The 18,716-nt window shown below is 36.3% G+C and overlaps 1 protein-coding gene across 1 annotated transcript in view; it reads right to left on the bottom strand.

Annotated features, from left to right (window-relative positions):
• Positions 1–18,167, bottom strand: part of LOC146004487 (phospholipid phosphatase 5-like) — a 28,249-nt gene extending 10,082 nt beyond the window's left edge. Inside the window, exons 1-4 of the mRNA XM_083143347.1 lie at positions 17,936–18,167; positions 16,751–16,856; positions 9,298–9,445; positions 5,597–5,725 (exon numbers count right to left, since the gene is read on the bottom strand). Coding sequence (XP_082999473.1) covers positions 5,597–5,725; positions 9,298–9,445; positions 16,751–16,856; positions 17,936–18,024 — 472 coding nt within the window. The 5' untranslated portion in view covers positions 18,025–18,167. The remainder of the gene's footprint in view (positions 1–5,596; positions 5,726–9,297; positions 9,446–16,750; positions 16,857–17,935) is intronic.
• Positions 18,168–18,716: the final 549 nt, after the last annotated feature.

The raw sequence follows: 18,716 nt of genomic DNA, 5'->3' as shown, positions 1-18,716 counted from the left end.
CTGCCTTAATCTTAAGATACTGTCCACAAGTGGATGTGGCCATGTGTTCCACGACTTCTAGCACAGTGTTGCCACATTCTGTACACAGCAGCATTGACAAAGAACCTATTTAGAACTTTAGACAATGTCAAAGTAATTACAAACACCTTGGATCTGGCAATCGTGTAAATGATGTAATGCAGGAAGTGCATGTTGGAATTTAGACATTGTCATCAGATATGCAAATGCAATCATCAACACATGGAGGAGGTTTAAATTTAAACATTTCGCTGTGGGATTTACACATGCTTATATCACTTTTGACGAGTAGTTTTTCGTGACATTTTCAGAATTACATAAATTTGTACAAAAAGTATTCTAAAGTAACTACTATGAATATTAAGACTATTCTTTGAACAAAGAATCATAGCCAGGAAGCCCTCTTGGTGTTAGATTTTCATTATTATTGAAGTGGATAAATGATCCTTGTCAGCAATAATCATCTCGGACGTAACTGATGAAAAGTTGGGTGTAGCATAAAGCCCATCTATATGGGCAAGGTACATTTCAGTCACTTTCTTCAACTGTCAAGAAACAGCAATATAAGGCCATGGATGTTCCCAAGGTAAAATATTCCGGAGGTAAAATAGTCCCCCGTTCGGATCTCCGGGTGGGGACTACTTTGGGAGGTCCCTGGACTAAGGATAAGATCTACGTTAGGAATAAGGATATTAAATTAGGCACCTGGAATGTTCTGAGCCTTTACCGGCCTGGGGCATTTCAGTGTACAGTTAACGAGATAGTGAAGTATAAATTAGATGTAGTAGCTGTCCAGGAAGTTAGGTGGCCAGGAGAAGAGAATTGTAAAACTAAAAATTATACTTTTTTCTATGGTGGTACTGAAAATCATAATTTTGGAACAGGCTTTTTCATAAATAATAGAATTATCCCGGCTCTTAAAACAGTAGAATTTATTAATGATAGGATATCATATGCAGTTTTACAGGGTAGGTGGTGTAAAATTATTTTAATAAACATACATGCACCAACGGAAGATAAAGATGATAATACTAAAGATGATTTTTATACAGAGTTAGAACAGGTCTTTGATAAATTTTCTCAGTATGATATGAAAATTCTGTTAGGTGACTGTAATGCACAGATTGGCAAAGAAGAGACATTTAAACCCACGATTGGTAAAGAAAGTCTTCATGAATTAAGTAATGATAATGGTATAAGATTGATTACTTTTGCAACCTCAAAGAATTTAATTGTGAAAAGTACCACTTTTAAACATAAAGATATCCATAAATATACCTGGTCTTCTCCAGATGGTAAAACTCATAATCAGATAGATCATATTCTCATTGATAAGAGAAGGCATACTAGTATAATTGACGTTCGTACACATAGAGGTGCTGACTGTGCCAGTGACCATTATTTAGTAATTGCTAAATTAAGAGAAAGACTCTCAGTGATAAATCATAAGCAACAAAATCTAAAAGTTCTAAAATTTGATACAGGAAAGCTTACTGATGAAAGAATTAAGAAAGATTACCAAATTAAACTGTCAAATAGATTTGATGTTTTGCAGAATTTAAATGATAATGAAAATATAAATGAAACAGACGTAAATAAGAATTGGGAGCACATACGTAATGCAATAGAATCAGCAGCTAAAGAAAGTATAGGATACCATAAACCAAGAAAAAGTAAGCCGTGGTTTGATAATGAATGTCATAATCTAATAGAAATAAGAAATCAGGCTAGACTTAGGTGGTTAAATAACTCTAATGATACAAATCTAAACAATTATAATAGAATAAAGCGAGAAGTTAACCGCACGTTTAGAAGTAAAAAAAGAGATTACTTGAAAAGCAAAATTAACGAAATTGAAACAAACAACAAAAATAAAAATATCAGAGATCTATATAAAGGTGTAAATGAGTTTAGAAAGGGGTGGCAACCTAAAGTAAACTTGATAAAAGATAAAGACGGTGATTTTCTAGCTGACCCAAGCGATATTCTAAATAGATGGAAGAACTACTTTAATGACCTTTTAAATGTCCATGTAGGAGATAAATCAGAAGTAAATGAAGTCCACACAGCAGAACCTTTAGTTCCAGAACCTAACTTGACTGAAGTTAAAGATGCTATTAAAAGGCTAAAGAATAACAAAGCAACTGGCATTGATTTAATACCAGCTGAGTTAATTAAATATGGTGGAAATTCATTAATATGTCAAATTCATAAATTAATTTGTTTAATATGGAATAAAGAAGAAATCCCTCAACAGTGGAAAGAATCCATAATTGTTCCTGTGTTTAAAAAAGGTGATAAAATGAACTGCAATAATTACCGTGGAATTTCTCTACTCTCAACAACATACAAAATATTGTCTAACATTCTTTTAACAAGACTAACCCCATATGCTAATGAAATTATAGGTGATTATCAATGTGGATTTAAACGTAACAGATCAACTACAGATCAAATTTTTCACATCAGACAGACACTTGAAAGAAAGTGGGAATATAATCAAAATGTCCATCAGCTATTCATTGATTTCAAAAAAGCATATGATTCGGTCAAAAGAGATAAATTATATAATATATTAGTAGAGTTTGGAATACCTAAGAAGCTTGTTAGTATGATAAAAATATGCACCAGTGAAACAGAAAGTAAAATTCGTGTAGGTATTAATATGTCTGACAAATTTACAATTCATGATGGGTTAAAACAAGGAGATGCATTATCTCCATTGCTCTTTAATTTTGCCTTAGAATATGCTGTTAGGAAGGTAAAAGAAACTAACGAAGGACTAAAATTAAATGGTGTGACTCAGTTGTTAGCATATGCAGATGATGTAGACTTACTAGGGGATGATGTGATTACAATTAAGAATAATGCTAAAATATTTTTCAAAACTGCTAAAGAGATAGGTTTGGAAGTTAACAAAGAGAAAACTAAATATATGCTTACAGGCCGAAACCAAGTGTTAGGTAATAATCAAAATCTAATTATTGATAACAACTCGTTTGAACCAGTTTCCAAATTCAAATACCGTGCGTCCATTTCGATCTGCAGCCGAGAGATCGGGAGAAGCGTGGCGGGCGGCGCTGGCGGAGATGCCGACATTTGCGGCCTGTAATGCTCGCTTATTTTTACGGACATATCCAGACATTTATATAAATATTGCAAAACGAGCACTAACCTGGGTTATAATTCATCATCTGTAATTCATCCAAGTTCTGCAATTATATACACAAAAAAATAGGCTTTAGAAGTGACGATAAGAGTCCCAGATAATAAAACATTTTAATCATAGTTTTGACCAGCAACGTCCTGCTTAAGTTTATATCCTTGAAAGAGTTTTGTGTCGATGGGGATCGTTTGGAGGTTTCGAATGTGCAACACTGTATCAAGATTACGCTGCCGACGAAACCATTAAAAGTCGATGGTTTTCGTGAGCTTCCTCGATGAACTCGATGAAATTGGGGCATCGTTAGAAAGTTATCCAAACAAACCTCTACGCCGTGTTTCACAGGAGATGGGAGTGTCAAAATCATCAGCACATACAGCCACTAAGCTACTAAAATTAAAACCATACTCTTATAACACAGGTTAGTGCTCGTTTTGCAATATTTATATAAATGTCTGCATATGTCCATAAAAATAAGCGGGCATTTCAGGCCGCAAATGTCGGCATCTCCGCCAGCGCCACCCGCCACGCTTCTCCCGATCTCTCGGCTGCAGATCGAAATGGACGCACGGTACTTAGGAGTAATATTAACAAATGAAAATTATATTAAAGAGGAAATAAAAAGTAGGCTTAATTCAGGAAATGCATGTTACTTCTCTCTTCATAAACTTTTGTCTTCTCGTTTAATATCTAAGAAACTAAAAGTTAAAATATACAAAACAGTAATTTTGCCTGTAGTATTATATGGATGTGAAACTTGGTCCCTTACATTGAAAGAGGAACATAAATTGAGAGTATTTGAAAATAAGATCCTTCGGAAAATCTTTGGACCTAAAAGGGATGAGGAGACAGGTGAGTGGAGAAGGTTACATAATTTAGAACTACATAATTTGTATTCATGTGCAGATATTATTAGAATGATTAAATCAAGAAGACTTAGGTGGGCAGGCCATGTGGCACGAATGGGAGAGGAAAGAGGAGTTTACAGGATTCTTGTTGGGAAACCTGATGGTAAGAGACCTGTAGGAAGGCCAAGACAAAGATGGAGGGACAACGTCGAGATGGACCTAAGGGAAATCGGTAGGGATGGAAAAGAGTATATAGAACTTGCTCAAGATAGGGAAAGATGGAAGGCCTGTGTTGCTGCAGCCATGAACCTTCGGGCTTAAGAAGGCTAGGGAGAGAGTTCTTCAACTTCTCCAGCACTAATTATGTCTGATCCGAATTCAGTTTGAAATATCATTCAGTAACTCTGTTCTCAGTGTGTGTCAAAACTTTACGTGCTGCCATTGTTGTTTACATAGACACAGCGGTACATGTTATTCATTTGTTCAGAACCAAAGCAAGTTATTTCTTTGGACAACAGTTCAAATGTCAGATACTAGATGGCAGCATGTTCTGGTAATGCTTTTCTTACAGGATGACTTGGCTTGACATCAGCAGCGAAGGGAACATTTGAAATCGATTGCAGTCGCTTTCAATAAGTTACACATTTGGAAAAAATGAACTGAAGTCACTTGCAGCTGCGAACGAGTTAACAAAACACTTAATTTGGCATGAACAAATGATTTTTTAAACAACCCTAGCAAAATAGACTAAAAAATGCAATGATATTGATCAAAAGGATGCAGATTTTGGCATCTCTTTATTCTTATATACTAGATTTTAATGTCATAAATTTGTTTCATGTTGTTGCAAGATTGTTAATGCATTTTCTAGTGCCTATAAATGCCTATTATGCCAAATCTTGCCTACAAGTACATTTTTTAAAACTTATTCCCACTTTCTTTTCCCGCAGCACACCATAAAAGGCAATCTCTTGTTTTCTGAGTACCCTTCATAAATTCCATCAATCACCATTCATCCTCATTGTAACTAAGGAATTAGCAAAAAGAAGCAAAATAGCTACATAAAAAATAAGAAAAATGCAATAAATACAAAAAAATAAATTAACTAAGAAAATTAATTTTTCATTCAGGTACTCACATTTTCCATGAAGCTGTTTTAAGTGAAATTAATAGAAAATTACTTAAAACAGCTTCACGGAAAACATAAGTACCTGAATTATCTATTACCGCATTTCTCATTCCCATAGTATGAAAACATTTTCATGTTAGCTGTAGGTTAGGTGATAAACTGTAAATTTATTTATGAGTTTTTAAACTCTCTCATGAATTTTGGCTTTATAGTTAAATATATAATTTTGGACTGCAATTTCAAGGTAATACATACAATGTATTAAGGCCTAAAAGAGTGCCCAATTTGGTGCCTTTCTTATAAGATTTTAGTGCCTATAAGTCTGCACACTACTGATCAATGACATCACCTTGCATATTCCAGGAAGTCTTTCATTCCTTTCTTAGGTTAAGTAAAAAATAATGGAAGCAAAGTATTTAACCATGGAATTCCACATACATGAAGAATGTCCACTTGGAAAGCTTTTCCTTCCTTCTATTACAGTTGATTCATCGCCAGTGCATTGCATCTCAGGATTGGGTTGACCGTCTGGAAAGCAGCGCCAGAAAAAATCTGGTCTTGGTCTCCCTGTAAGCATGAAACTTTGTTTGAGAAACCTCATGGACAAAAATATAACGGATTTTAAATTTACTTGCAATTCAAGTTCATTAACCAAACAGGACTTAGCTTTCCCCAGGAGACAGGGAGGTTGTTTTTTTTGCTTTTGATATTTTTCTAAAAATCATAGAAAATATGTTGTTGGGTGTGTTATTATTTAACATTTTTTTCTAAAATCTACAACACTTCCTAATTTCACAGATATATAATATGTTACATTTCATATAAATTTTCTCACAATTATGATTTTTTTCTGTAACAATTTTTTGAAAGTAAAAAATATATATAACATAGCATAAAAGTTCTGAAAACATAAATTGAGTAGGTAATTTAAAATTAATTCATGAAAATAGCTTAAAACCTTCTCTTACGATCAAAATCATCACTAACTGCGAAATCCGAAGCGGAATCATCATAAGAAATTTTCACAATGTAGATATCAATTATTAAATGCTATTCTCAAGAGTATAGACGAAAGTGCAACTTAATTTGGCACAAGTACAAGTAAAATTCAACAACAAACGAGACATCTAGCATTAGAATATAAAAGAGGTAGTTACAACATTTGTGCACAAGAGACCCAGTGCGATTATAACCAGTTGTTCATTCACTATGGAATTTTATAGTGAACACTAGGCTATGCCTTTGTTCTAGTTGACACATGAAAATACAGCACAGAAGCAATAAAAATGTATGATGTATCACTTGCTTATGAAATTCCTCAGTACACCACTGAAGAATACTTTACTAACTCCCTCTAATTATCTAATGATGACCAGTCACTTTCTGAAAGTATTTTTAGCAAGTGTCCGACAACAAATCCATACTAAAATTGCTTCATTAGATTGCAAAAGAAAAATATTCAACAAGTCAGTGGTGAAATGTACAGTCATAAACACTATATCCTGTCCCAGCTTACTGTAGAGCAGGGCTCTGCATATCGGCAGAGGAGGAGAAAAATTGAGTGGTGAAAGCGCAGCATTGCCAACTGTACGATCCTGACCGTACATTTACGGATGTACGGTCCAAACCTTAGTCCGTACGCTAAATGCACGGATTGTCAAAATTTGCTCTTGCAGATTTATCCCTAATACTTCCCTAAGAAATTCTTAAACCAATCGTACGGACCTGGAGACAGAAATATGGCCCATTTGCCATGTGCGTTCAGTATTATCCTTTTCAAAAGTTTGCAACGCTGCATATCGAAGGAGGAAATCAGGAAAACTCCCGTCGCCCATTACACAAACCCGTTTCTCTCACTGTTCATTGGTAGAGCTGTCTCGCGTCATTACTTGCGCAGAGACTTGTTCTCGTTCACCTGGTCTACAGTTAGCTGGTACAGATAATACTAATTTTTTTATACTGAACATGCTTGCAATAATTTTATGCTATAGCCTGTAGGGGAGATGGGGAGATTGCAAGCAACTACCAAGATGGATAAACACTGAAGCAGAACTTAGGGAAGTACTGTGTAGATAAATGTGTCCATATCTCCGTAATTGGATCATCATGTGAGGTGGGTACCAATACTAGGTAGTCTGTCTGTAAAGAATAAATACAAAGTTTCATATGTTCTACCAACTTAAAACTAAAAGTAAACACACTCCACTTTGAATTTAAATCAATTCTCAAAGAAAGCAGCGTTTTTACCAAACACGACTGGCTCTAATTGGGAGTTGAAATTTCACCAGGAAAATTGGCAAAAGTTATTCAACATAAGAAAGCTGGACCATTTTTGGCACATTTTAAGTACCGTTCAATCTATTTGAAGTGAATTTACTTGACAACAAACTCCACAAATTTCCAAACTTAAGAACATACCATTGAGGTAAGTTTCTTAAGACTGAATGCCGAATGAAAAACACATGTTTGCTATTCACTAAAGGTAGTTCTATTAGACTCTCCTTAAGGCGAGGAGATACAGTTACACATCATGTGTGCATTTATTTGAATATCGTCGGAATGGGCAATGCTACTGAAGAAAAACGTGGGGGTTCAAGAGAGTATGAATTTCTCCACATGTGGCAGGTCAAAGTGTTTTTCAAAGTAGATTATTAAGCTAGATACGACCTGTAAAAAATATGACGAATAAGAATTTTCGGAAGTTGATTTGGGGAATCAACTTCAACATCAAGTTACGGCTATCAAATGGGAGTTTCAACTATTCTGCTGGGCAATCACTTCTTCAAACTGTCCTCTTCTCGTTGATAAAATTTTCTATTCCATCGGAAATTTGATATTCCCAAAATAACAAATCAAAAAATACTCCCATATGCCCAATGCATTTCTCCTTGCATCCTTGCAGTGTTGCCAAACCTACTGCGCATAAAAGAGCTAAATTTCACCTTAAATGGAGTTAAAACTGACTTTCAAGGAGCTAGATTTACGAAGTGCTTCCTAGAGTAATGTTAGTTGTCAAAGGGGTGGGGTGCTGCTATTACCGTTAACTCTAAATTGATGACAATTTATTCTTAGTTTTCACCATCTAGATCCGGCGGCATAACCCATCTCATGGTCGTACGAAATCGAAAATAAAGGATTCCCTGATAACAATATTATGCCAATTTCACAGCGCTAGAAAAAATGTAGCTGTGGATATAAGAGGGGATGGGGCGACGCCAATATAACAATATCACGTCACATGCAAAATGTATAATCATGGCAAAAGTTGGTCTATGTGGGCCGGAACCAGTGATGGTATCATAGTGAGGCAACGGGGGCAGACGCCCCAGTTCACAGGCAAACTAGTGCATGAAAGAACCAGATTTGGCTCCAAGAGAGCTAAGTTGGCAACACTGACTCGGAGGGGAAAGCCGAGTGGAGACTGTCTCGCATGCCATTAACAAAAGAAGTAAAATTTGCTACATATGAACCAACTTTCAGAGTCAATCTATAAAACATGCAAGATAAATAAGAAACTTAAACCTAAGAATGGAATACATTAGCATCGCCGTTATTGAAAGGGAATGTTTTGACCTTGCAGGCTGCTTGTGCAACAAACCCTTGTGAAATACATATCAGAGTTGGTACTTTACATTGCACTTTTTAAGAATCACTGCTGAAGTTAAAAAAATGGCAATACAGAAAAAATAACACACATATACTCATAACATAATCAATAAATGCACTATTAATACAGAGTTAAAACTGAAATCAATATCTCATTCCTGTTCATTACAGCAAAGGCAATGTTTGACACTATTGTTTGGATGGTTTAATTTGTGCATTGCAGGGTGCAGATAACCTGAGTTCAGTGGTGGGAATTTATTATCCCTGTGATTACAAAAGAATTTCCAATTAGTGTTGTTTTACATACGGGAAGGGTGAATTTAGTTTTCTGAAAAGGTTAATTTGTTTTCCATTCCTCCTGTATGAGGCAATTTGGTCATATAAATACTTAGTCTCTTGTTCAGAATCCTGTACAGTAATGACAGTGCCAAAAAATGTTCTGGTTCTAACATTTAGCCACTTAAGTGAAGTCATAAAATTATGGCATCCTGCAGCATAGTTTAAGAGTTTCAAACTAAGATAAATTTACTTACCGACAATAAGTTTAATAATATTTGTAAATACTCCATTTAGAGCTAATCCCAGAGACAGCGAGAGAATTGCCTGGCTGCAATCTATTTTATCCTTCTGTAGCAGGAAGACTGTAAATATTACCAGTGTTGGTGTGATGAATACTACCGGCTGTAAAAGATTTGCAACAATTATTATATCATCTCAATAAACAAAACTACAGAATAGAGAATGATGGCAATGAATAGAGAATAGGTTAAATCAGCATTAGCGTTCAACATTTCGAGCACATACATTTGTCTCATTATCAGGTAATGTATAGGGTGTCCCAAAAGCCTCCATACATAGGAATAATGTTATTTCTTAGCAGGCGAGATGCCAAGATATTATTGAGCTGGACAAGTGCATCAACCTATACAAATTTAATGGGAAAAATGTACTGCCTGTGTCGAACTCTGGAAAGCTGCCACGTAGAGTACATTACTTGAAACTTTATTTTGAAGTCACATTTCCTATGTATGGAGACTTTTGGGACATCCTAGAATTGAAGACCAGCATTTATAAAGTTAAATATATGGGTATAAGGGGGCTGAGGTTAGAATGACTGTAGATACCATAAACATTGCCAAACGTGCTGATTACTGGCACACACAAGTAAAGGAAACCATGAACCTTAAAAGGGACGTGGGACCCCAGCTCAGTCATGCCTAGAGCCCACTTCTCGAAAAAGCATAACATCCACCAATAAAACACCAGGATATAGAGTGAACCAAAAAGAAGGCATATTCGAAGCTTTGTCCCATCATACTCACATATTTAACCTTATACTGGTCTTCAATTCAACATTCCTGACGATGAGACCGATGTATGCACTTGAAATGGATGCTAATGTAACCTGGCTGGTAGCCCGAGAACGCTTGTTTGAATCACATTGCCAGGAAAGCTACAATTCCTGATATGATGTACATCTTTCTTATGTATGTAATGTCAACCAAATAACTTGACATCAAAAATGACCACCACATATGTTTCTGAGGAACTGTCAAATCTCTTAGTCATGTTAGCTCATTTCCTCACAAATACATTGACATTTGATAAACAAATTAATCATACCAAATGGAATATGGCTCATGAGCGCTCATATAAACAGTATTGTGTCATACATTACAATCTTTGTCATTATCATGTAAGTATGCTGATGCATCAGTAAAAACGAGGGCCTCCCTGATGGCGTAGTGGTATCATTGTCGCCTTGTAATCAAGGGGTCCTAGGTCTGATACCCAGTGGAGGCACAAGTGGTTCGGATCCCACTTTAAACTGTAGGTCCAGTCCCGATTAGCCTTACTGTTCATAAAGTGGACTTAAAACAACAACTCAATCAAAGTGTCAGTAAACGCATGCTTGGACCCCTCTATCCCTAATACACATTTGGCCCATAACAGCTAAATTTACAAGTGGTGATGGTTTATAATCCTTAACACCAAAAAGATAACAGCAGTTTAGTCTAGTACGTTTTGACACCAGGTGTAGTGCAGGTACATCCCATGTCAGGCTGGAGCAAGTAAATTGTGTTCAACAAAGTAGACACTGTACAGAATAAAAATGATGTTAGCGTTCGGAAGATTAAACAAAAGCCTATCTACTTTAAACATTCATTTGATTGTCGGAATGAATAAGGAAGGGAAAACAGAAATTGATGACACCATTGGTATTCTTGAAAAAATAGTTTATCTCAAGCAGGCAACTAACCATTCGACAGGCAAACTAGTATGTGGCAGTTGAATTATCATAGAGGTACTATGTATATTAATTGACCGTTTTGTAATAAAGACCTAACGGTAACATTTCTTTTCCACTTCTAGTTTTAAGAAAACAAATGTTTCCATCACACAAACTAGTTAGATAAACTTGGAAGAAACAAAGTACTACAACTAAATATCTATATAGCAGTTATATTTACTTCACATTGACTCTGATCATAAAATACAAAGAAATGAAGTATACAAGCACAAAAAAAAGCTCTGCCAAGTATTGTCTGAAAATAAAACTAGTAGCCAGTTAATAATTTGGTGTCTAGTCTAGCAGTCAAGTCTTTCTAATATGAATTCTGGCTCTATGGAAGACAGTTTAAGATTCAGGACAAGTCGGGCAACCTAGATTGTTCATGTCTTTTATCAGCATGTAACCAGTGTTACCGCAGGTAACAGCAAAACGTGAAGATTAAAAAAATGTTTTGAATAAAATAACAACATTGTTAAATACATTAACCAAGAGCGTTGCCGTCGAGTAGATATTTCCAGCCGACAGGAACGAAGAAGGAGGCAGTCTCTGCTACCCTGAATCAGGGTTGGCCCAGCCCAGTTTTTCTCACGTGTTTTTTTTTTCTTCAGAAAAACCCACCTTGAAAAAACCCACTAAAAATGTGTTGGTTTTTTTTTCAGAAAATGTTGTAAATTATTGCTTTAAATAATTGTAAGGTTCTAGAATTGTCAACATTTTGAGAAAACTTGTAAAATAAAAGCTTAGCCAAACTTATGATACTCAAAATAATTAATGTGGTACAAGTCACAGTGGGTTTTTTAAGGATATTTTTCTCAAATCATGCTAGAAATAGACTTTTAACAGAAATTATATAATATAGCCTATCCAAGAAACAAAAATCAAGAGAGTCTGAAATATTTAGATAAAACATTGAACGAACAAACTTATAATTTTGAAATGTGGTAGAACTTTAGATATCAGTCACTTCAGTATGTGCACTAGCCACATAAGTTTCAGCTGTGACGATCAACTTTTACAACTTTTGCATATTCAGGGTGGCTACTCCCGGGAAATTCCTTGAATTCTGGGAGTTATGCATGAAAAATTGGCTCCGGGAATGCTGCATGAATTCTTCGTGAATTTTTCTCCGTACACATGAAAAATTGCAACATTTATTAAATCCATATCGCACTGAAGGCATCTCCGATGGTGAAGTGGTAGCATGGTCACCTTTTAATCAAGGGGTCCCGGGTTCGATACCGGTGGAGGCACATAGTGGTTTGGATCCCACTTTTAACTGAAGCTCCAGTCCCAATTAGCCTTTCTGTGCATAAAGTGGGCTTAAAACACCAACTCAATCAATCAAAACATATCCCATTGAATTTATAAATGCTCTGAGGCAAGTTTTTAACCGATCAATTTTATTTTTACTGAGGAAGGAAAAGAAAGCTACGTGAAAAATAAAATTGAATTCTCTTGATCCGTTTACTTTCTTAGTGTCCTTTGTAAAACAATCTATCTGATAGATGGAAGATTATTGCATGATAATATATCCTGAAGTCGAATAGGTAAATTTCAGCTTAAAATTATTATACAATTAACAATTTTTCGTACATTAGTATATCCCATAACTGTGTTTGTAGATGTATTTCGAGTCTGAATATGTGAAATCCAAATGTAAACTCTGCACCTTAAATTTTATATTTGAAATATACATATGTGCCATTTATTTGGATACATTGGAATCACACAGACCCTCCATATTTTTCATATATTTGTGTGTGTATGTGTGTGTACATATATCAGAGAAAATATCTTCTGGTGACCTTCAATTTTTGGAAAATTCATCTTGAAAACTGGGAATTATACTTGAATTTTATCATGGTCCTAGAGTGGCCACCCTGATATAGCACCGCACCATGAAGGCACATTCAGGGGATATAGAGGTAGGGGCCCCGACATATTCTTGATTTGAGGCTGAGTTCCACATCTGATTTATGCAGGGACAAGACCGGAAAAATTCCAACCTTAGATCACGCACCCCAAGATTTAAACCTGGGTCTTCTGCCTGGCAGTCAGCCAGCCTGTCTACTTTTTTAACGTAATAAAAGTAATACCGCTAAGCAGTAGTATCCCCCCTTTCTCTCTCTATTTTCTGTATATTCTCTGTATTATCATTGGGACAAACATCCACATCTGAACCAGGTTTCGAAACCGGGACCCCTGGCATTGCAGCATGCTGTGCTAACCCCTCTGCCACGGAGGTTGACTAAACCACCATAGCTATCAAGCATTATTATAGTATTTCAATGTGCAACCCTAGGAACTGATCACAGTCTATTAACTGTTATGCCATCCAGCAAGAGTAGAATCAAACTGTTGGTCACATTTTTCAGAACATAGTATTTTAGATAATTTAATAATTTGTCCCACAGTGTGGCTGTGCGGTCATGCTTTGTGCTCGGGCTATGCAACGCATGCAGGTTTGAATCTCCTTGGGGAAACTTAGCAGCTTTTCTCCTGAGATTTCGGCCTGTGTATAAGACTGGTGAACACTCACCATCATGATTAAATTGGGGAGCTACAAATGAGTAGCGTAACCCGGTCTTGAAAACCTACGACGACGACTGGGGGGTCGCCATGCTGACCATACGTCACCCCGTAATTGGTTGTATGATCTCTCACCTTAGAGTAGGAGCAGGTGGAATTGCGGCCGGCAGTTGGTAGGTAGGCCTGGCCCCTCAATGGTCTGCGGGATGGGTTATGTATGCTTTTAGTTTAATCATTTCAAGGTGTGAGACCTTGATTGTCAATTCTTAACTACGTATGTTAACAGAAAATATTAAATACTAGGGACGTTCAATATATAAGTTTCCCTGTGCTATAAAATATTGTATAAAGCAATGCCATTAAAAAGAAGCACATGGTTGACAAGCGCCATCCTTCGTCTACAAGGAACAACAATCGATTCGTTATCAGATGTGAAGGCGCATGCACTCAGGGCGAAAAGTAAATGCTTGTTCGGAAAACACGGGCTCGCGTCATAAGGAGTTCAGAAGCATGGATGCTAAGGGTGTTCTGCTGATGGACTTTTTGGAGCGAGGAAGAACAATTAATGCTGACCGTTATTGTCAAACATTGGATAAACTGAAAAACGCAATTTGACATAAGCAACCAGGTCTCCTGTCAGCTGGTGTCATTCTTCTTGACGATAATGCTCGCCCCCACTCAGCAGTGCAAACACAACACAAAATTGAAGAATTGGGGTGGGAATGGCTGCCCCACCCTCCATACAGCCCCGATTTAGCGCAAAGTGATTTCCATCTTTTTCTGGTGTTAAAGTCTGAATTGCAAGGTTACCGTTTCTAAACAGATGAAGAAGTGAAGCGTAATGTGAGAATATTGTTCAATAGCCAGAGCCCTGATTTTCTTGCAAAGGGTATAGACAAATTGGTGCAACGGTGGGACAAATGCCTGAATTTCTATGGACATTAGGTGGAGAAGTGAGGAAGGATCCTCCTACACATGTATGTATAGTTTTCTAATGTATCTTAAAAATACATTTTTTTACAGCATACGGAAACTTATATATTGAACGACCCACGTAGTTTTTGATTCAGTGAACTAAAACAATAAAAATTGAATGTTCCAATATATGATTATCAGGGGAAAATGTATTTCATTTTTAAAATATATATATATATAAACCCAATAAAACCCAGTTTTGCCTGGGTTTAATCGGGATTTATCTGAAAAAAAAAAACAACTGAAAAACTCACCCAGCAGGCAAAATGCCAACCCTGTCCTGAAAAGGTGACAAGGGGAGAGGACGCCAATGAAAAGAGAAGACTTTGGGACAGTGTGCTACGGGGCAATTCATATGCCTCTTCAGGGGCCCAGTTACCGGTCAGGTCTGCCTGTATATATATATGCCAGTGTTGTCACATCGGATAGGCAGAAAAGAGCTAAATCCCACCTAAAATGGGGATACTATTTATCTGAAACAACTAGAGCTAGACTGCAAATCCAAGGCTGGCTTGAGCTGCAACTGAGACCGGTTAGGTACTAGACAAAAATATACTTCCTTCGTGTCATTCATGATTTGGACAAACCTTGCTCCAAAATACTAAGTTCGCAACAGTAGTTCGTACAGCTGGAGTTCTCTTCCACAATTTGACTGGCTGGAGGAGCGGAATTCTGTCGTCTATCACCGCACAAACGCCAAACTGGCCCAAGAAATGTGTCGTTCTTCCTCTTCCCCTTTCCACCTCATTTGCAAAGAATTGACTAGGCTCGACCACTATTCATTTGGTTTTCATAGTAATTGTATCATGAGTGCTAGTTCTTGCTAGGATAAGTGTTTGTGGCTAATCACCGAGTGGATTGCAAAAAAACGAAATGAACAAAAATCTAGGTCAAAGGCATGTTTTTTTGGGAGGAGAGTGTTATTATTCTAGCAGAATAATTGTTGCACTGATGGCCGGTAACATCTTTGAAAAAGTCACGCCACGCCACTGTCCTTTACGTTATAAATTATCAGCTAATAAAGGCCTAGTGCTTGAATTTTCTAATCTGTGATTGGCACAAACCACAAAAATTTATGTGTTACTTGTTTCTAATAGAGGCATTTCATGAAAAGTGGTCCCACTACATGCAAATAACAAAATTAATTAATATGGAAATATGCATTAAGCTTTATTGTTTGTTAATATATATAATTAACATATTCCACCAATAAAAATTGTTAGCATCTGTAGCCTATATGTTTCACGGACAGATGATCAAAATTTGCTCCATTTTTAAAGCATCACACACATAACACATCGTTTCATGTATTCAGGCTATGTCATCACACCCATTTTTTTTCATTTGTTAGCAGACACTACAAAGTACTTTATAATTCTACCCTGGGGGGTAAAGGCGGTCAGGGGCGTGATGCTGATCACATCACCCCCACTCACGACCGGATCAAGAAAGTGTGGGGCGTTACCCCCACACCCCCTATACGCCTTCATGGCGTGGTGCTATGCACAGGGGAACACTTTACCTTTTTTTTTTTTTTTACCTTTACCAGTTCATTGTGAATATTTTAATCCAATCGCATGTGTAGAACCTTACATATTATGTGAATGTCACACATGTAATGCTAGAATGCCCAAATAAAGATCTTTTGTGTGGTGTACTCAAATCAAACCATAGTTATTGTCTCCAATTCCAAACTTCAGTACTAGTGTACATCAAGAACTTTGGATTTATACAAGAAATAAATACTAGATTCTTTGCTCACAACACAAAAACAGAAACATTAAAGTTCTTACCAAATTACCATATTTAACTTGTACAGTCATGGACACTTCTGGCTTGTAATGATACAATTGACTTTCAATAGAATCATTACAACCTAAGTGTCCATGGCTGAACCTATATCACTGTTTTTAAAGTACATATAACCATTATCATATATCAAAGGTATGTTAGAAAATGTGATTTACATTGATACGGGTTAATAGAAACCATGCGTTACTGGACACTTTCCAAACCAACCTATCACAACTTAATAGTTTTCACTTGTAACAAATATAAAATATAACAACAATTCATAACTGAACAATTAATAATGTATGCTTCTGTTCAATGTTATAATGTCAAAATAATATTTTCATATAAAAAACTAAATAAAATGCAAGTTGGAGATATATACAATAAGAACTCACCCACAACACACTTGTTGGAACATAGCTGTCAGTTCTTGGATTTTTATACAGCCAGAGTTCATCAGGGTGTATCTTCCTTGTGAACGGAGTTGCACCTTCCAATTCTCTACAAATACATGATTAACAAATCATACATTTGCTACATATTCAGTGTGTAGTGACAAGAACTGATGCAACAATATTTAGAAAAAAATATTCATAATTTAAGGAATTTGTAAATTTGAGACACCTTGTTCTTTGGGAATATTATCATAGAGTACATGTAACTAATATTAGTGGGTACTCTATGGTGCATCCAGGAAATCGGTAACAGTATCCTATCCGCCGAACGGATTTCTTCATTTTTACAGAAGAAACTACTTACTGAAATGAGTTTCTGTAGCATCTTGAAGGTTCGTGGAGCTGTTTTCTTTCATCGTTGAATCTGTTTGACCGGGAATGCATGTATTTTTGAAGAGAAATATCTCTCCGACGCCCAATTGCCATTGCTTCCATTTGCTTTATCTAAATGAACCAGATGTTGCACACGTTTAATGACGTAATCTCCTGTCATTGTTTCCAACCACGCCGTTGCTTTACAAGAAAATGACGTCACTTTTCTTTAACTATGTATGCCTAACCGAACCAAACCTAACCTTACCGTGAATAGTTTTGGGGGCTATGCGGGAATGATGTTTGGGGCTATTCGTGAATGGTGTGTGGGGTATTTTCGGGTTATAACCTCAAATTTTAACTATGTTTGCCTAACCTAACCTTACCGTGAATGGTTTCTGGGGCTATGCGGGAATGATTTTTGGGGCTATGCGTGAATGGTGTGTGGGGCATTTTTCCGTTAGTAAGGTTAGAAACACTGCATATCCAGTACACAAGTCAAGCTGCGCGGCCATATTGTGTATTACTGAAGCGGAAAAAGAACAATAATAACTGTTAATCTCATAAGTTGAAGTTATTTTCGTGAAAGAAGCAAAATTACATCTAAAAGAATGTTTCGCAATGCACAATAGGTAAGTACGGATGTAAAAAGTGACAAAATAAACAAGTGAGACATGTTCGGCAGATAAGATATAGGTAATGATGATTTCGAAGGATTACTAGCAAATTCGCATGACGTAAGCCTATCACAAACAAAATAATAAAACGTTTTGCATGTACACACACACACATACATATCGATGTTATGCTTACAGAAATATCAAGGAAAGCACAGCCCTCACTACTATCTCCAACCAAATGTTCCCATCGATTTCAGCATGGCTTAATCGAGAATTAGCCATCTTATGGTAATTTCAACACGAAAATTCGCTACACAAACTTATAACATAATTTATGTTCCACTTGTCAAGGTAAGGCTAATCTAAATTTTCAGCAGAAGCCGCTATGCTTTGACTGTCTGTAGTTGGCCCAGCTGGATACAAAGTACAAGCTGAACTAGTTGACCGGGAACTTATCACCAGTACAAGTTTTGTTGACAAAACAAAGGGCAAAGATATTTATTGTTGTTGCTGTACTTTAAGTGGAAAATAAAACACGTATACATAGTTGTCTAAAATTATTAACTTAATATTGTTTTAAAATTGTTAACATTATTTTATGGTTTATTTTCGCAACAGATTTGACCAGCAATGAGACTAAACGTTACTGCAAAACAACTGAGGTAATGCAATTAGTCCTTCAACGCAACATTAGCAAAATATTACTAGGGGCGGATTTTTGCATATTTTTTCCCTTGGGGCAAAATTAAAAATCCATATGCTTTGCACTGATGAATCCATTTCACTTGATTGGGAATAATCTGGTGAAGTTTTATAGTGCATATAGAGTATATTTGAGACGTTATTGCATATTTTAACTTAACTTGCACATAATGGAACTAAAAGAAGAACCTTAAATTTTGCGTAGTAATTCAAAGTTATTTGCCATTTTCTCGACATGATTAGTAAAAATGATCCTCTGCTACAGTGCCGCC

This window comes from Lepisma saccharinum, chromosome 21 (genome assembly GCF_977018435.1).
Source record: "Lepisma saccharinum chromosome 21, izLepSacc3.1, whole genome shotgun sequence".
Lineage (NCBI taxonomy): Eukaryota > Metazoa > Arthropoda > Insecta > Zygentoma > Lepismatidae > Lepisma > Lepisma saccharinum.
This window is presented reverse-complemented; position numbering and strand designations above follow the sequence as displayed.